General features: G+C 41.8%; 1 protein-coding gene across 1 annotated transcript in view; it reads right to left on the bottom strand.

Annotated features, from left to right (window-relative positions):
- Positions 1-20,851, bottom strand: part of galm (galactose mutarotase) — a 44,802-nt gene that overhangs the window by 5,576 nt on the left and 18,375 nt on the right. The window contains exons 5-7 of the mRNA XM_084021675.1: positions 11,676-11,789; positions 8,745-8,837; positions 8,387-8,468 (exon numbers count right to left, since the gene is read on the bottom strand). Coding sequence (XP_083877801.1) covers positions 8,387-8,468; positions 8,745-8,837; positions 11,676-11,789 — 289 coding nt within the window. The remainder of the gene's footprint in view (positions 1-8,386; positions 8,469-8,744; positions 8,838-11,675; positions 11,790-20,851) is intronic.

Genomic DNA, 20,851 nt, shown 5'->3' with positions numbered 1-20,851 from the left:
ATAAAGGGTTACTTGTAGTTACTAAAGTCTCCAAAATTAGAACAGGGGCCAGAGGCTGAAGTCTATCCGAGAGGAGCATCCAGCAGTCAGGCATATTCATTTTATTTCAGATGTACCAACCTCCCAGTACCGCAACAAAACAGCGTTTTATCTGGCTTCAACAGTGGGGGGGCTTCTTTCATGAGGGGGTTTCAATATGTGACTTGGAACTTCACAGAAGCGTCACATGGCAAGGGAGCCCCTGATGGGGTAGGGGGTGCCCTCAAGAACCTGGCAGACAGGATTGTGGCTTATGGTACCAACATTCCAGATGCTAACATGTTATATGAACAACTGGCAGCGCATTCATCAGTGAAGCTTTAAATGGTGACAGCGGATGAAATCAGCTCAAGCCTTGAATTGATTCCTCCATCGCTAAAAACAGTGCCTGGCACTTTGAAGATTCCTCAGGTAGATCAATGTGACATAAGCTTTAACAAATTTAAATGCTGTCAGTTTGCTAAACTTAATCAATGTTGATTCATATGCTACTTATAACATCTACATTTAATAAATTTCATAGAGTCAAATAATTGATGTGTGACTGAGTTAAATGTCTGAATTGAATCTCACTCCAAAATATTATTTTATGCTTATTAATAGCTGACATCAACAAAACCAGGAGTTATCCAGACCAGAGAAGTGTCCTGCTGTTGTGGCTTTGCATGTGGATGCTTTCTCCCAAAATAGTTCAACTTTAAAGAGGGAGAGAATGTGATGTCAGAGAACGCGAATTCAGAGCAAGAACCTGTTTTAGAAGTGGGAAAGTGGGTCCTTGTAGAGTATGATGCTGAACTTTGCCCTGGGACCATCACACAGGTATGTAGAAGTATGGACACCACATTTTAATGATAAATCCCAAGTCCTATTCTGTACCTTTGTTTTACCTATTTTCTCTGCAGATTGTGGGTGATCAGTACGAGGTGGATACAATGAATTGTGCTGGAGAGAACAGGTTCTACATTCCATCTATAAGATTCGATGGGGAGAAAGTGTGGTACTTCTTGGATGACATCAAATGTATCATCCCAGAGCCACATCCTCTGCACGTCACTTCAGTGTTGCGGCTGAGATCTGGGCTAAACACACAAAGAAACGTATATAAAATTGCGTGTGTATGTGTGGGATTCTGTTCAGTTCATTGCAAGTGAAATACAAGGGTGGTGTTGATTGCTGTTGTTGAATTGTTTGTATTCTATTATTTCACCTAAATAATTGTATTTTTGTATTGAATTTTGTTATTAACCACAATGGTATGAACTGAGCCTAACTCATGTCACATTTTATTTAGTTATTGTCAATGAATTGTTAGATTATCTTCTTAGTACAGGAAAAACGAAACCAATCTCAAAGGTTCTCATTACCAAAATCATCAACCTCATTTCCGAAACACGTATATCATTACCGAAACAGGTGCTAATTGAAAGGTTAATTAATTCATTAACAACTCGATCAGAATGCTTGCACTGTTATTTTGTTCTAGCCATGTTTCAGTTGAAAACATAAAATCAAGTTTAGAAGTGGTAATAAAATCCTTGACTAAAAATGATTTGTTATTAAGAGACCTAACATTTAGCAGAGACCGACAGCAGGATGTACGTGAGAACGTGAAAGTAGAGCTGACGCTGAGACGAGGAGGGCGTAGCGATGGCAACGGGGACACGGTATCCTCAGGAGAACGACAATGTAGTTGTTTTACTTTCTTAATTATTACTGATGTAGAACGCTGTCAGCTGTTGGTAATTAAACATATTTATTGGTATTTATTGCTGCATTTGAGCATTAAATATTCAAATATAATTTGAGTATTGAAAAAAATATGGAATGAAATTTGAATATATAGAGGAAAATTGACAGCTCTAACGAGTACACTAAATCGATGCCAACAAAGCCTGTAATTATTGTGCTTTGTATTTTTAACAAAGACTTGATGACACTGGAGAACAATCAGTCATTAGTGAAGCGTTACTTCATTTTGGCTTTGGGGAAATTTTCAGAAAGGAGTTTGATATTCCATAAAAATGTAAATAGCAGCGTTAAATGGGGCATTAAGCCCGATATCCCCATTTTTATTCTTAATTGCTATCAAGTGTATTAAACTATAAGCTGTTTATTACACTGATGTTGAAGGTATAAAAGTCAGTCAGTTAGCACTTGTTTAAGAATGGAGATCAAGTGTCGTTTTGGAGCCTTTAAGGAATTTCTCTCAGGCCTTACAATGAATCAAGTGTGACATTTAACAATGCATCATTCGGATAAGACCTCAATAAGTGGTATGGATGTCAAAGAAACAATGAGGTATCTTAATAAATAAGTCAGCGTCTTATCATCAAAGATAGAAAAGTCTTCAACTGTCAGTTGCAAAGAGACCTGAGCTTTGGATTCCTACTAGGGATGCAAACAATTAATCGATTATCGATTAATTGTCGATAAGAAATTACTTGATTAAAATAAATTAATTGCAATTCATTGCGTTTTGAACCCGTAATTCCCCGCCAGTCCACGTGAGGGCACGCTTGACGCCAGACGTACTTGACGCACATGCGCGAAACACAAGCGAAGCAGGGCTCTGACGACAACAACAAGACAAACGAGTGTTTCCTACGGTGGCCCAGAGGTGTCAGGCCAAATACAAAAGCTACAACACAAATACAAAAGCCACAACACAAATACAAAAGCTACAACACAAATACAAAAGCCACAACACAAATACAAAAGCTACAACACAAATACAAAAGCCACAACACAAATACAAAAGCCGCAACACAAATACAAAAGCCGCAACACAAATACAAAAGCCACAACACAAATACAAAAGCTACAGCACAAATACAAAAGCCACAACACAAATACAAAAGCCACAACACAAATACAAAAGCCACAACACAAATACAAAAGCCGCAACACAAATACAAAAGCCACAACACAAATACAAAAGCTACAGCACAAATACAAAAGCCGCAACACAAATACAAAAGCCACAACACAAATACAAAAGCCGCAACACAAATACAAAAGCTACAGCACAAATACAAAAGCAACAGCACAAATACAAAAGCCAAAACGGAAGTGACCTAAAACACGGATAAACTCAACTTCCCAAAATGCATTGCGGCTCGTCTGACTTCTGAAAAGTTCTGGATAATGGCGGACGACTGCGGTGATTCTGGCGACAGTCAGCAACAAACCGCGTACACATGTAAGTATACTGTAACATGATTTTATGTTTCCAGCTGACTTTTAAATCATATTGATAATGAACGTTACTTTATTGTTGTTGGAATTGTACGTTAACGAATCGAAGGTCCTGCTAGCCGGCTAGCCCACTGACGCTAATTTACCATAGAGGTTAGTGAGCTTAAGCGAAGCAGCAAATGTGCCGTTTTTACCGACGTTAACTAAAAAGATAGTGCTTATGTTAAAACGTGGTGATATATTAACTAACGGTGGTAATTAACACGGCGCATCGTTATTCGTTAAAGGGAGGGATGCACACACCGAGCGCCTCATCCGGTGGAGGGAACGATAAGGAGAAGTTCACCGGCAGGCGGAATGCTGCTCTGAGAGGCTTCATTTAAGAAAATGTGGTATTAAATGTTATAATTCTCATATGCAGGGCTTACTACTACTGTTGCATATTTAGCTACTCAATGATATAAGGTTGAACACCAGCGTATATAGATGGGAGATGTGCTGCTCTCCTGAGATGTCTAAATGAAACGTTCTGTTGAACAGCAAGAAATCATCAATGAACTGTAACACTTTTCTATGTACTGTTCTTCATATAGGATGTTTATTGGAGAACATTAGATGGAGGGAAGGTGGAGCCGGATGAGCTAAGGAAGTGGGAGACCCTCAAGCAGAAATACAAGGTGAGTTGGAAGCAGTTTAAAGTATTGAACTCTACATGCTTGATGTGAAGCATAAAAGAAACCAGATGAAGTTGTCTTTCTTATAAATAACCAGGCAAAGTCAGTGCTGGGTAATATCTACAATGTGTTCAAACATCAGAGTCCATTAAGTTGGTCCCATGTGGAACAGTATAACAGTACATATTACAATATATGACTAGTGGTGAATAGCTGAATCATGATTATGAGAAGTGTTTGTATGTATGTATATGTTGTTTATAGGGACTGAAGATGTCAGCACTGAGGGAGGAGAGGTCACTGCTGCACACTGGAAGTGTTTGTTGTCATGGATGAGGTGATGGAGCAAAGACCTGCTATTACCCCACTACACCCCATCTCCTCAGCCATGATGCCAACCACTGCAGCAGGGTCTCTCCTCCAGAGCAGGAGGGAAATAGACCTGCAGGCCTAAAACATGAGTCAACAATCATATATATATATTCAGATATTTATTATTTAGATTTGTACAGATCATCAGATATATCCCTAAAACATTTAACAGGAAACATTTGTCTGTAAGAACTTCTACCGTGTGGTATTACTTATAAACTGCACTACTGATAAACAAAAATAAAACCCCAACAATAATCATGTTCCTGAAACACAGGGATCTGGACATTTGGAGCAGACACTGCAGCTGCGAGCCTCTGAGGATGTCCCAGGACTGCTGGAGACTCTGAGGATGTCCCAGGACTGCTGGAGACTCTGAGGATGTCCCAGGACTGCTGGAGAATCTGAGGATGTCCCAGGACTGCTGGAGACTCTGAGGATGTACCAGGACTGCTGAAGTGGCTTGTTGGCTTTGTTGCAGTCACCCCCATCAAATATCGACATGCACCCATCTGTTTTTTTTTTCTTCAAGTTTTATTGATCACATGTTTTGTAAAAAAAACGCATTCTTTACATACAGTGAAATTAAAAGGGGTAAAGCAATCTGTCTGTCACTGCAAAAAAAAAAAAAAAACTAAGACTTTTATAAATAGTAATGTATTTTAAAAAAAAAACAGGCATCTACCTAAGGTGATGCTAGAGAAATAGTTGATAAAAAAAGTATAGTATAAAAAATGACTTAAAAGTGCAGGTGGTTTTTTTTTTGTGTGTGTGTGTTTTTTTTAAGTGCATAAAGTTGCAATTAAAGTCCATCATGGTTGAGAAGTCTGATGCCTGCAGGAAAAAGCTCTTCCTCAGTGTCTGTCCTGGCCTTTATGCAGCGTTGACGTCTGCCCGACTGCAGCAGGGTAAAGAAGAGATTTTCCTGGCTCTCAGCCTCACCCTCTTGCTGTACATTTCCTCCAGCGTGGTGAGGGATGCCTTGATACCCTCTGCAATGCAGCTCGGTCCCGTGCAGTGCAGCTTCCATAGCAGGCTGAGGTACAACCTGTGAGGATGCTCTCAATGGCAGTAGAAGGTCCTCAGGATGGAGGGGGAGACCTTAAACTTCCTCAGCCACCGGAGAAAGAATGTAAACTATATATAAGGTATGTTCTGTTAGTAAGCAGTAGACGAGGTTCTCTTTGGAACGCCTTGAAAGACGGAGGTCCTTCCTTAAATCCCCTCCCCCAGCGGTGGAACATGAGTATTGACCTGCAGTCCGGCCCTCTGGCACCAACCTGTAACAGAAAACACAAGATATTACATTTATTCTGAATGTTTTCCTGTTAATTTGTTGATGAACAGTACTTATTTCTTATCATACACATATTGCAACCCGTATATATAACATGGATTATTTGTCTAATAAATTGTTCACTAATAGTGAATATTATAATAATATAATATCCCACCAAACTCATACATGATATGAAAACGGCTTATATTAACCAACATGTCTGTTGATTTTGTTTATGCATGCATATTCTTGTCTATTGATAATCAAATAACTTATTTACACCAGATAAGTGATATTACTTACTTCAGAGGGAAATCCAAATGCCATGTATATGAATAATGTACCTCCTCCGACGGCCGATTGCCTCCATCGTCTCCGCGGTGAAGGTGCTGGTGTTCCGTGGTCAGAGGAATAATACAATCTATGAAAATTAATGATCGATAAAAGCTGCTTAATAGTCGCGATATATGGCGAGGGAAAGCAGCTACTCGGGTGGAAGAAAGCGAAAGCGTGAGAGCGCGCATAAAAACGGTAGAAAACATTTGACAATAATACAAAAATATTTTGAAATATTGAATTAAGTGTAATACTAATTATGCTTTATATTTTGATACGTAATGTCCATTAAACGGGAGCTAGAACTGAAATCGATTCAGTTATGTGAGAGAAGATGAGGACGAGATGTCAATAAAGTAAAAAAAAAAAAAATGTAGTATGAGATGTGTTTGAGGTCACTTCCATTGTGGCTTTTGTATTTGTGTTGCGACTTTTGTATTTGTGTTGCAACTTTTGTATTTGTGTTGTAGCTTTTGTATTTGTGTTGTGGCTTTTGTATTTGTGTTGTAGCTTTTGTATTTGTGTTGTGGCTTTTGTATTTGTGTTGTGGCTTTTGTATTTGTGTTGCGGCTTTTGTATTTGTGTTGTGGCTTTTGTATTTGTGTTGTGGCTTTTGTATTTGTGTTGCGGCTTTTGTATTTGTGTTGCGGCTTTTGTATTTGTGTTGCGACTTTTGTATTTGTGTTGCGGCTTTTGTATTTGTGTTGCGGCTTTTGTATTTGTGTTGCGGCTTTTGTATTTGTGTTGCGGCTTTTGTATTTGTGTTGCGGCTTTTGTATTTCGCCTGACACCTCTGGGCCACCGTAGTTTCCCACACATTGACGAGACTATGGTGCACCGCCATAGTCTAATTTCGGACGCCATCGTCTAATTTAGGCCGCCATAGTTTCGATGTTCGCCCAACATTATTTTATCAAGGCAAATGGACTTAACTAGCGGCTCTAATAATAGGCCTAAACAGGAGGGCAGCAGCGCTTATTGTAAGGGGAAATCCTCGCGGCCGGTTTGGCTCATCAACGTTCTGTTTCCCCCGTCACCATGGCAAGGCGTCCCCCGCGCCGACCCCCCCTCAGCTGGCGAGTTTGACGGCGCGTATAGCCCCGTTCACATACGTAACTCGCTACTCGCCCTTCACTCGCTTTCTCGCTGAATTCTACTCGCTGGCAAAAAATCATCTCTATTCTACATTCCGATTGGTACTCGCTTCACTTGCGTCGCAGAAAGTTAAAGTTATTTTCTCTCCGTACCCGCCCACATTTCGCTAGAACACATTCACATTCATTGACAGTTGTCGCTCAGAGATGGGCGAGTGGAGACGTATGTGAACGAGGCTTCAGTCAAAACCAAAACACCAAGGAAGGCTGAGGAATAGTCACCCAATTATATTAATAATAATAAGTCATAATAAACTAATAGTATAAATGCTCAGCACTGTGTTTTAGTCATTTTTGTTTTCATCTTTTCTTGAATGCTTAAACTCCTCAACCCCATAGTATGTCAACATTTGTATCAGAACCTGCAGTTTGTAAGAAATTGGTCAGGAAACGATATGTCATATTTTGGTTCTCAAAATTCCCCAAATTGATGCATTAAAATGAAAATATTCTAAATATGATTTGCATTTTTCTTTATATCATAAGGAAGATAGCATTTTATGCTACGTATACAGTATATAGAACCTATTGAGAGGGAAATTCAGCTTCTCCGAAGAATTGCCGCTTATCAATTAATCGATCATCGATCGATAAGATGAAACAACTATCGATTAATGAATTACTCGATAATTTGTATCCCTAATTTCTACTATCAGAGGCAGGAGGCATGTCTACAGTAGTCTACCCTGCTGTCACTTTATGTTGAGCAGCCGTCAATTCTCTTCTATTTCACGTCATTTGAAAAAAAACGGAATATGTAAAAAGTAAAACATGTATTAGAAGCTACTCTGCAGGTGGCTTTAATGCTTTACATTTTCAAACAATCAATCTTAAAATCAACTGGATTAGACACCATTTGTCTGAAAATAATTGTCAATGTTATATATATTTATTAAATATTTCTATAATCTTGAAATTATAAATGTAGTAAACTCTCGAGCGTTCAAACATCATTTTTCTCCATATTCATGCATCATTTGGAACAATCGGCATGAATAATGCAGATATTTCTCCAGTGTTTTCTTTTTGTAAAACAGGAAGTTAATCCATTTCTCAATTCTTTGATTGGAATTTACACTAAAGAGTTCTGGAATTAATTGCTGTTATATTTTTGAAGAGTTAATAGATAAAGCCAAAGTGAGATGAACCGAGTGAAAATGTTAGCTTATTAGATAAAATGTTAATAATATCATACCACTCATATTGTAAAATGTTGAACGCAGCTGAACAATACTCGTCTTTGTCATGTAGCACCAGGTTTCACTATTCATCCCTAATTGTTACTTGATTATTGCCCGTCATCACATACACACACATTAAAATGATGATTCTTTTACCTGTAGGAATCGATGTGTCGTCTACAGGCAGGTAGGACTGAGCACTGATGGACACCTGGTGGTCGTAGATATCGGCTGCACTCTGCAACGCGCACGCACGCACACACACACACACACACACACACACACACACACACACACACACACACACACACACACACACACACACACACACACACACACACACACACACACACACACACACACACACACACACACACACGTTGGAGATCTTTCAGTTCATCCCTCCATCCATTACATGATAGAACCACATGAGAACTAAATCAGTACATCTTCATTCATCATATATCCATATCATATATTCAGTCCATATTGGACGATGGTCCTGTGGCCTTACCTGTCCTGCCAGGTTGAAGTAGGCGTGGTTTGTGAGGTTGATGGGGGTGGTTTTGGTTGACCGGGCCTGGTATTCAGCAGTCAGTGTTTCCCCCTGAAAACCCAACCCAAATCTTAAAATCCATTTAATGTGGGGCCTGCAGGCCTATGCATTATTAAAGCTACTATGAGGAACTTTGTTTTACATTTGGTGGTCCTTGTGGATAGAAGCGGTAAGGGTTTCTGAGCTCCAGTCCCTTTAGAAAACATCTAATTTTACAGCAGCAGGGTCTGACAGTCTGTCCCGGATGAAGCAAAATTGTATCACAGATGGCGATAAAAAAACACACACAAAGTTGATCATGGTCAATATCCGTTATGGTAAATAAGATGATAAAAACATTTTACTTCACTATATGTGATTCCGGTGTTATTAATTGCATTTTAAGAAATTATATCCATTTTCATGATTATCAGGATATTGTGAATCACAATTATTTTGGCAGGATAATCGTGACATGACATTTTCAAAGTGTCCCATGCCTCGTCCTGGTTCTCCTGTGCCTCCGTCCTTACAGCGGGCCCAGTAATACATGCTGGTCCTCCAGCAGCGTGGTCTTGGTGCAGAGCAGCGAGGAGGGGGAGGAGCCACTGCTGCCAGGGGCTGCATTCAACACCACATACATGAGAGAATTTTGACTTCATGGCTTTCTGCCACAAATCTCCTTCAGTTGGGTAGGAAAATCCTTGTTTGGTTCAAATCAACGGTTTTTGGCATGAGACACTAACGTGGTGGACTGGTCGTTGCTGGGGGCCCTGCTGGGGGCTCTGCTGGAGGCCCTGGTGGAGGCCCTGCTGGCGTCTGAGCTGAAATGGTTTCTGGTGAACCTGTAAATGGTTTCGTCTGATGTAGGAGGAAATATAATCACATGATAGAAATAAAGACTACCTATATAAAAATAACCCCTCTCCCCCTGTTAAATTGATTAAATTAAAGGGATAGTTCGGAATTTTGGACATAAGACCTATTTTCCAACTCAGCCGGTGTGTTCGAGACGTCTGGAGACATTTTCGAGACATTTCATTCAGTTCTTCTAGTTGCCGAGTTCGCTTGTGCTATGGCTAGCGCAAGTCAATGGTTCTAGTTAGCATGGCATTAAAAACACTCATACCGACTCCACAGTGCACCCGAGTCAAATCAATTATAACGGCAGACTATCGATGTACATATCTGTGTTGATAGAATGTTTGAAATAAAACCAACCTTGCATTTTTAAGGATTTATGTCTCAGCAGCAGCAGCGTGTCATACTTCCTAGTAGGCTATGGCAGCGGCGGACTGATATCACCTAGCACTTATAAGTTACCGGTTCTATAATAGTTTGTTTACCTGCTGTCATTGCTACAGACGCAGAGTAGCCTGCAGTGCTAGTTTCTTCAATCTCACAGAAATGGCCACTTTTGGAGAATATACTGAAACTTTTGAAGACTCTGATGAGGAGTTTTTTCCACCCAAACCCAACCGTACCTGTACGAGCCTGAATATACAGAGGAAGAATTGCGCGTGTGGGATGCTCAAAGGGCAGAACGTGAACGAGCGTCTGTGGAGACCGATATAGCCCCCGCTGGAGCTGAGAACCGGGACCGAACAAACGGAGATTGGTGGTGCCAGGAGGGATCCCCCGCAACGTGTCCGAGGGTTTGCGGGTCTACGGACGGAGCAGAGGTTCGGGTTTGCGGTGTGTAATTGTGGGTTGGCTGGGCCGTGGGCTGCCCGGTGTTTGCGTGAGGTCCAAGCGCTTTTCACCCAGGTCTGAGGCCCGACAATTCGGCCCGGTTCGATTGCCTATTTACGGGCAGTATTTCGGGCGGCGCGTCTTAAGAGTTTTGAGTCCGACGGAGAGTCCGCATGTGTGGATTCGCGTGGCCGTGTGCTGCCCGGTGTTTGTGTGAGGTTCAAGCGCTTTTCAGACAGCCTTGGGGGCATAAGGGCCGACAATTCGGCGGTGTTCAGGTGTGTATTTACCGGAGGGATTCCCCGCAACGCCTCCGAGGGCTTACGGTTCTCTGGACGGAGCAGAGGTTCGGGTTCGCAGTGCGTAATTGTGGCTTCGCGGGGCCGTGTGCTGCCCGGTGTTTGAGTGAGCTCCGAGGGCTTTTCAGACAGCCTTGGGGGCTTAAGGGCCGACAAATCGGCGGTGTTCAGGTGTGTATTTACCGGCTGGATTCCGAGCAGCGCATCTTAGAGTTTTGAGTCCGACGGAGCAAAGTAAAGTTCCGCTGCTGCTGAGAAACTAGTCCCTCAAAAAATGGATGATTCATGCGATGCGAGGTTAGTTTTGTTTCAAATATTATTCTATCAATACAGATATGTACATCGACAGTCTAGTGTTTTAATTGATTTGCCTCGGGTGCACTGTGGAGTGGGCAAGACTGTTTTTAATGCCATGCTAGCTAGAACCATTGACTTGCACTAGCCATAGCACAAGCGAACTCTGCAACTAGAAGACCTGAATGAAATGTCTTGAAAACGTCTCCAGACATCTCCAACACACCGGCTCAGGTGGAAAATAGGTCTTATGTCCAAAATTCCGAACTATCCCTTTAAAATGTTTCATTTTGGGGCGCCAGGATGGTTTGGTGGTAGAGTTGGCGTCCCACGTACCGGGGCTGAGTCCTCACAGCAGCGGCCCCGGGCTCGAATGTGACTGGCTGCACTTTCTGCAACGTCATCCTCATCTCTCTCGCTCCCTTTCACTCTCACTCTCTCAATAAAAGGCAAAAACGGTAAAAAATAAAATAAAATAATAAATAAATGTTTCAGTTCAAAGTTCCTCAGAGTAACTTTAAGCATGAAGTGGAATGACAAACAGTGTTATCACTCACTGTCTCTTTCATTAAAGGTTGTTTTGGGGTTGATGACTAGAACAGAGCTCTGAACCACGTGTGTTTACCTGCAGGGTGTAGCAGACAGAGACATGGACCTCTCCAGGAAACCTCTGGTCTCCATCTGGACTGATGAGACTCAGCTGAACGCCTCCGTCCACTGCTGTAGCCGTCCACACAGCCTGACGACACCAACACATGTGAACAGCATCACACAGTATTGACGTATCATAATCATCATCACGAGAGATCAGTAACAGGGCATGTAAAAGGAAGCACACATGTAGCAGTGGATACATATCTCAATATGAGGCTTCACCACTCTGATCATTGAGGGGTTTCAGTACAAAACTCCTTGTTGTTGAGGACGGTGTTTGGTGTTTATGTAGTGAGTGTATTTCACACTAAAAGATCCGTAACTTTAGTCGAGACAGTGACTGGCTGACCTCTAGGATGCATTACAGGAGGACTGTGGATACATTGAAATAGTATTAAATCTGGGACTTTTACATACATATGTATATCTATGAACATCAGACACATTCAAGCCCAAAGACCGTATTTCAGAAGTTGACATAGTCATGGTGACGTTTTGAAGCCTCAAGTTAGTCATTTTTGCCGTCACCATCTTGGAATTTTTACAACCACTGAAGGAAGTGACCATATTTGGACTGTGGAGGTGCGATGGATGGAACTGGTGAACACGAGGAACACAACAGCAACCTTACTGGATCCACCTGGATTCTAACAAAGTTAGCTTCATAATTCAAGTGTTAAAGTCATCTTAGAAGCTAACTGCATTGGTAGCGTGGTAGCAATCTGTCAATCAGCAGGTAGCCCCGCCCCCTAAAGCATCCCCTGCTTTCTGGTCTGTTGGACTCTAAATGGACCATAATGTACAAAATGAACATCATGCTGGATTGAAGAAGACTTGAAACTAGATATTGAGACCATAAACTCATGTTTACAATGTTTACTGAGATAATACATCAAGAAGTAGATGCAGATGCTGAGGCACATAGTGCACAGAGGTCGCCAACTTTCTGCAGAGTCAATCACTACAGACCTCAAAACTTCATGTGGCCTTCAGATTAGCTCAAGAACAGTGTAGAGAGCTTCATGGAATGGGTTTCCATGGCGAACCGCATATCCAGCATATGTATCCAAGCCATACATCAGCAAGTGCAATGCAAAGCGTTGGATGCAGTGGTGTAAAGCATGCCGCCACTGGACTCTAGAGCAGTGGAGACGTGACCAATCACGCTTCTCCATCTGGCAATCTGATGGACGAGTCTGGGTTTGGCGGTTGCCAGGACAACGGTACTTGTCTGACTGCATTGTGCCACGTGTAAAGTGTGGTGGAGGGGGATTATGGTGTGGGGTTGTTTCTCAGGAGCTGGGCTTGGCCCCTTAGTTCCAGTGAAAGGAACTCTGAATGCTTCAGCATACCAAGAGATGTTGGACAATCCCATGCTCCAAACTGTGTGGAACAGTTTGGGGATGGCCCCTTCCTGTTCCAACATGACTGCCCCTTGCACCAGTGCACAAAGCAAGGTCCATAAAGACATGGAGGAGAAAGTTTCATGTGGATGAACTTGACTGGCCTGCACAGAGTCCTGACCTCAACCCGATAGAACACCTTTGGGATGAATTAGAGTGGAGACTGAGAGCCAGGCCTTCCCTCCAACATCAGTGTGTGACCTCACAAATACTCTTCTGGAAGAATGGTCAAAAAGTCCCATAAACACACGGTTCATTCGGTGTCATTTCATCAAATTTCTGAAAATCTTTCCTCAGATCTCAGAATGTCCTGAAAAAATTCACGTACAAAGACACACTTGTTAATAGGACAAATCCAAAATATTAGGTCTCTACTGTCAATAGTTTTCTCATGAAACATCATTGAATGAAGGGTAGTTTAGATGGTTTTTGGCATCATGCTCTGAAAAGCCATTTTTAAACAGCAATATCTGGAAAACTATCTCACCTGTGGCCTTCAAAATTTTTACAGAGTATATCTGTTACTAATAGCCTCCAGACATGGAATATCGGGGGTGTAGCTCAATGATAATCTAGTATGGTAGGTACTTAAAATGTGGCTTGTTGAAATAAAGTAGTACATTTGAAGAGTGGCTGAGCTCCCATTTTTGCAGATAAAAGACTTCTATCACTTCTGCCTCTATCTCTGGTGTTAGCTTAAACATTCTACAAAATATGGTCTCTCTTAGATTATCAGTTTCACAGATATTAAGGCTCAAATATGGAAGTAAACACATCTTTGCCCAACTTCAGAGTCATATTCCAATAAACTGACAACACATATTAGGTCCAAACTTACTTTTTTTGAAAGATCATATTCTTGTTAAAATCATATTAAAAAATCGGGAGGGTGTTTTGCCTCATTTTGTCGCAGTGATTTTTTAAAATCCTGATATTGGTGGGGTTTTTGTGGCAGTTTTTGTTACTGCATGTCCTAACAGCCTACTTGTAAACATCACAGCAGGGAAATTCAATTGTGTTTTTTTTTACCATTTACCAAAGACTTACATGTGACTAAATGCTACTGATAAATTTTGCCTTACGAAAACATTAAAATGTAGCACAGTTGTAGTTACAGAGGCAATAAGTCCTTGAATGTGAGGTAACATGCTGAAAGCAGCTTTTGAACCATGAACAAACATAGCATAATATTGAAGACTGTACATTTTGTCATACTTTAAGTACATACATTACACAACCAAATCAAATAATCTTAATTTGAGCATAAAGATTTTACATTACAGTAGAAAAGTCTCCAAAGTTTGATATTGAATAACGGTTTGTCTCTATGCTCACTATGAGACAATATGTGAGTTGTGTGTATGATCAGAAATGGTAGATAGGAAGTATCAGAGATGTTTCAGATGAAGATGTACTGGTTCAGTTCATGCACCCACATGGCCCTGCCAAGAGTTTCTACTGGCCAAGAAGAGAAGACGTGTAATGTCCCACTGCAGCATAGAATTGCAAGATTTGACGTTCCCTCTACAGAATCTGGGCGCATGTATGCCATCAAAAAAGATGAGCACAACAGAGCAGAGATGTACATTAGACAATTTGTAAAGTGACTGCCAAATTAATGAATGTGACGAAGGAATTGGATCTAAAAGATGAAAAATGTGTGATCCCTCAAAGTGAGCATAGAGACAAACTCTTATTCAATATCAAACTTTGGAGACTTTTCTATTGTAATGTAAAATCTTTATGCTCAAATTAAGATTATTTGATTTGGTTGTGTAATGTATGTACTTAAAGTATGACAAAATGTACACTCTTCAATATTATGCTATGTTTGTTCATGGTTCAAGACATTAAAAGCTGCTTTCAGCATGTTTAACTCACATTCAATTTCAATTCAATTCAATTTCAAAATACTTTATTGTCCCCCAGTGGGGCAATTTGTTGTGCAGAAGATAGTACGACAGATCCAAGTCACACACAATCACAAAAACACTAAAGTCACAGTCATAAATAGTATGTAAAATAATAAAACACATCATACACCATACACACACCATATATGTAAAAAAAAAAAAGAATAAATACATGCTGTATATATATATACATATACATACACACACATATACATACATACACACATATACGTACTGTACACATGCACATATGCACATGTATATACACTCAACAAAAATATAAACGCAACACTTTTGTTTTTGCTCCCATTTTTCATGAGATGGACTTAAAGATCCAAAATTCATTCCAGATACACAATATTACCATTTCTCTCAAACATTGTTCACAAATCAGTCTAAATGTGTGATAGTGAGCACTTCTGCTTTGCTGAGATAATCCATCCCACCTCACAGGTGTGCCACATCAAGATGCTGATCTGACATCATGATTAGTGCACAGGTGTGCCTTAGACTGTCACCCTGAAATGCACATTTTTTTGCTTTATTGGGGGTCTGGGGACTCAGAACCAGTCAGTATCTGGTGTGACCACCATTTGCCTCATGCAGTGCAACACATCTTCTTCACATAGAGTTTATCAGATTGTCAATTGTGGCCTGTGGAATGTTGGTCCACTCCTCTTCAATGGCTGTGCGAAGTTGCTGGATATTAGTGGGAACTGGTACACGCTGTCGTATACGCCGGTCAAGCACATCCCAAACATGCTCAATGGGTGACATGTCCGGTGAGCAGAGGTGGGTAGAGTAGCCAAAAATTGTACTGAGTACTGTTACTTTAGAATAATATGACTCAAGTAAAAGTAAAAAGTATTGTCACCCTGTGCTACTTGAGTAAGAGTAAAAAGTAATGGGTGAAAAAACTACTCAAGTACAGAGTAACTGCCGAGTAACCTCCTTTATTAATCAGGTCAAATAATGTCAAATAATGCACGGAGAATTCCCCAACTGAAACAGTTTATAATAAACAATAATAAATAAATAACTCCACTTGTTTCGGGAGACACAAATGGCAACGCATAATGTAGCTGTTTTTTTTTTTTGCCTGGAGTGTGAACATTTCTTTTATGTGGGGCCAGGGGTGTTGTGCCTCCTCCTCTTCGGCTTCTTCGGAATTGCATGCCGTCTCCATCGTTTTGTTTCTGCACTCTTTTCCGCCTGTTTGCCGCGGGGAATGTGTGTGCGGTCATGTGATGGCTTAGGCTTTGCCTGATTGGTGAAACGGAGTTAGACGTCGCTAGTGGCTACATTTGATTGGTGAGATGCAGTCATGTCACAGAGCCTCTGGGAAGTCCCGATCTTAAATCATTGCTCTGGTCAGTTCAATTTCAATGTACGCACAGAAACGGCAAAATACAACAACAAATGGAAAAATACTTTTTTAAGACAAAATCGAATGTTTTCAGTATCAGTGAAATCAGTAGCGTATATCATGGTGATCGGCCCGGTGCAAATATTTTTTTTGTGCCCTCCATCCGCGCCCTAAACACAAGCGCAACTCCACGCACGCACGCACGCACGCACGTACACACACGCTTGGACACACACGCACAGTACGGTATGATAACTCTCCCGGCCCGGGGAGAGAGACGTGCATCGGCTCGGCCCACAGTGCTCAACAGCAGAGAGGTGACGAGACTAGAGCAGAGCTGTATTGTGTAGTGGAGAGGGGCCAACACAAGCTATGCGTAATTGCGCACACACGCGCGATCGTCCTCTCAAATGCGGCTGCGTCTCTCCAGGTCACTGTGTGAGCGAAAGAAAAGCTCTGACTTGCTTGGGCAGACGTGGTTTGGTGTCACCCGCTGAAATTTAAATATCTAGTCCACCTTCAAAAAAAGTACGCACAGTGCGTACAGGATTCCGGCTGGCGGCGCCACTGGCTCTGGTCCCCACATAAACAAAACAGACCATGCAGCAGACGGATCGATAAAAAAAAAAAAGTAGCGAGCAGAATCAGCCCAATGTAACGGAGTAAAAGTACCGCTCCTTCACAAATTTACTTAAGTAAAAGTAAAAAGTATGCTGCTTTGAAACTAATTTTTCCAAAAAGTTACTCAAGTAAATATAACGGAGTAAATGTAACGCGTTACTACCCACCTCTGCCGGTGAGTATGCTGGCCATGCAAGAACTGGGACATTTTCAGCTTCCAAGAATTGTGTACAGATCCTTGCAACATGGGGCCGTGCATTATCTTGCTGAAACATGAGGTGATGTTCATGGATGTATGGCACAACAATGGGCCTCAGGATCTCATCACGGTATCTCTGTGCATTCAAAATGCCATCAATAAAATGCACCTGTGTTCTTCGTCCATAACAGATGCCTGTCCATACCATAACCCCACCACCACCATGGGCCACTCGATCCACAACATTGACATCAGCAAAGCGCTCACCCACACGACGCCACACACGCTGTCTGCCATCTGCCCTGAACAATGTAAACCGAGATTCATCCGTGAAGAGAACACCTCTCCAACGTGCCAGACGCCATCGAATGTGAGCATTTGCCCACTCAAGTCTGTTACGGCGACGAGCTGGAGTAAGGTCAAGACCCCGATGAGGACGACGAGCATGCAGTTGAGCTTCCCTGAGACGGTTTCTGACAGTTTGTGCAGAAATTGTTTGGTTATGCAAACCAATTGTTTCAGCAGCTGTCTGAGTGGCTGGTCTCAGACGATCTTGGAGGTGAACCTGCTGGATGTGGAGGTCCTGGGCTGGTGTGGTTACACGTGGTCTGCGGTTGTGAGGCCGGTTGGATGTACTGCCATATTCTCTGAAACGCCTTTGGAGACGGCTTATGGTGGAGAAATGAACATTCAATGCACGAGCAACAGATCTGGTTGACATTCCTGCTGTCAGCATGCCAATTGCACGCTCCCTCAATGCTTGTGACATCTGTGGCATTTTGCTGTGAGACAAAACTGCACATTTCAGAGTGGCCTTTTATTGTGGGCAGTATAAGGTACACCTGTGCACTAATCATGATGTCAGATCAGCATCTTGATGTGGCACACCTGTGAGGTGGGATGGATTATCTCAGCAAAGCAGAAGTGCTCACTATCACACATTTAGACAGATTTGTGAACAATGTTTGAGAGAAATGGTAATATTGTGTATCTGGAATGAATTTTAGATCTTTAAGTCCATCTCATGAAAAATGGGAGCAAAAACAAAAGTGTTGCGTTTATATTTTTGTTGAGTGTACATATACACATACACACACATATGCATACATATGTACATAAGGGAAGAGGCTCAGCACATCCAAAGTGTGAGTTGGGGAGGGGGGTGTTGTCTATGCTATCTATGGTTCTTTATGGAATTTAGAAGTGGAGTGGCTGCGGGAACAAAAGAGTATTTATATCTGTTGGTCTTGAGTTGTGGGAGTTTGAAGCGTGACCCGGATGGCAACATCTGAAATGCTGCTCACCTTAATAATCTTGGAGAGGGAGTTTTTTTGTTTAACAGTGATAGACCCATACCAGCAGATTAAGGAAAAGGTTACAACTGACTCAACAAAGGACCTGTAGAAAAGGGTCATCAGGGCCTTGACCACATTAAACTTGGCCAGCTTCCTAAGGCAATACAGGCGCTGCTGGCCTTTCTTGCAAAGCAAACTAGTATTTGGATCGAAACACAACTTTTCATCAATAATGGATCCTAGATACTTGTACTCTTTAACCACCTCTATTTCCTGACCATTTATAGTAGTTTTTACATGGTTAATGACATTACGCCTAAAGTCAATACACATGTCCTTCGTCTTTAAGGCATTCAGTTCAAGAGAGGCATCCTGACACCATGTTGTAAAGTGGTCGATTACCGGACCATGTGAAGTTTCCTCATTGTTCAGTAAGCTGACAATAACTGTATCATCAGCAAATTTCACAATGTGTCGATCATCGGTCACAGAGCGGCAGTCATTGGTGTAGAGAATATAGAGAAGGGGGGAGAGAACACACCCCTGCGGCGAGCCAGTTGATGTGAGGGCCAAGTCAGAAAGATGACCATTTACTCTAACTCGCTGGGATCTATTTGTGAGGAAGTCTAATATCCAGCCCACAAGGTTAGCCTCCAGTTGGAACTGATGCAGGAGCTTCTCCGCCAATAGGAGGGGCTCAATGGTGTTAAAAGCTGATGAGAAGTCCACAAACAGTAGTCTGGCATGATTTTTGTTGCCCTCAAGATGTTTGAGGATGAGGTTCAGTACAGTGAGAGTTGCATCCTGGACCCCGCTGTTGGGTCTGTATGCAAACTGTAGTGGGTCCAGGAGGCTGTTTGTCCTAAATGACAGTTCTCTTCTGATCAGCTTTTCAAAGGACTTCATCACAAGTGATGTCAGGGCTATGGGTCTGTAATCATTTAGAGACTTGGGGTGGCTGTTCTTTGCAACAGGGACTATAGTTGACTGTTTCCATAAGTCAGGGACCTTCTGTTGACACATGGATTGATTAAAAATATAATAAAAGATTGGGCCGAGCTGTTCTGCACAACGAGAAAGGACATGGCCACCAATGTTGTCCGGGCCCGGACTTGTTTTGGCTTTACAGTGTTTAAAAGTGTTCACAACACTTTGTGCCGAAAAACAGACAGCTGATTGGGACAGGGACAGTAAAGACTGTTTTTGGGCAATAATTTCGTTGCTAAAATCGTGTTTATCAAATCTTGAGTAGAATTGATTTAGTTCTTGGGCCAGGGATATGTCTGAGGTATAGCCTTCCAGTACCACCTTTTTCTTTGTTTTGTCATTTAGACCCACCATTGTTTTAATACTGTCCCATGCTGGGCCTAAGAGGTTATTGCTCAGTTTGTGTTCCATTTTGGATTTATAGTCCCATTTAGCCCTTTTGATTTCACGTTTAATCTCCTTTTGGATGCTGTGTAATTCTTGAAGGTTATTTTGTCTGAATGCTATCTTTTTCTTTTTCAGTAAATCTTTAAGTTATTTTCTCACCCATGGCTTGTTATTGGGGTATGTTTTAACAGTTTTCTGGGGAATTACAGTGTTCTCACAATGTGCGACCCATGAGCTGACCACTTCAGTCAGTTCATCTATGTCCCGTGAGGATTGGACAAACTCCTTCCATAGGGTACAGTCCAAGCAGCCTTGCAGCACCAGCGTGGCCTCCTCAGACCAGACTTTCACTTGCCTGGTAACCACTTTCCCTCTCTGCAGGCAAGTGCGATACACTGGTATAAGATGCACGCAGATGTGATCGGCAGAACCCAGGGGGGGGGAGAGGGACGGATTTATAGGCACCTTTGATGGAGCCATAGCACTGATCAAGAATCTTTCCGTTTCTAGTTGGGCAGGACACGTGTTTATAAAAACATTTAAGAATTTTGTCCAAAGAACAATGATTAAAATCGCCTAAAATTAGGTTTGGGGCATCGGGGGACACTGCTTGTAATTTCTGAACAGTGTTATGGATTATTTCAAGAGCAGTGCTTTCGTTCGCCTTCGGGTGGATATAAACAACAGTAACGAAAATCTGCGGGAATTCCCTGGGTAGATAGAAGGGGCGCATGGAGACTGAGAGCAGTTCAATGTCTTTAAAGGACATTCAAGGACTTATTGCCTCTGTAACTACAACTGTGCTACATTTTAATGTTTTCGTAAGGCTAAATTTATCAGTAGCATTTAGTCACATGTAAGTCTTTGGTAAATGGTAAAAAACACAATTGAATTGCCCTGCTGTGATGTTCACAAGTAGGCTGTTAGGACATGCAATACCAAAACCGGCCACAAACACCCCACCAATATCAGGATT

This window comes from Eutrigla gurnardus (genome assembly GCF_963514095.1).
Source record: "Eutrigla gurnardus genome assembly, chromosome: 11".
Taxonomy (NCBI): domain Eukaryota; kingdom Metazoa; phylum Chordata; class Actinopteri; order Perciformes; family Triglidae; genus Eutrigla; species Eutrigla gurnardus.
The sequence above is the reverse complement of the archived record's forward strand: the minus strand, read 5'-3'. Positions and strand labels throughout refer to the sequence as shown.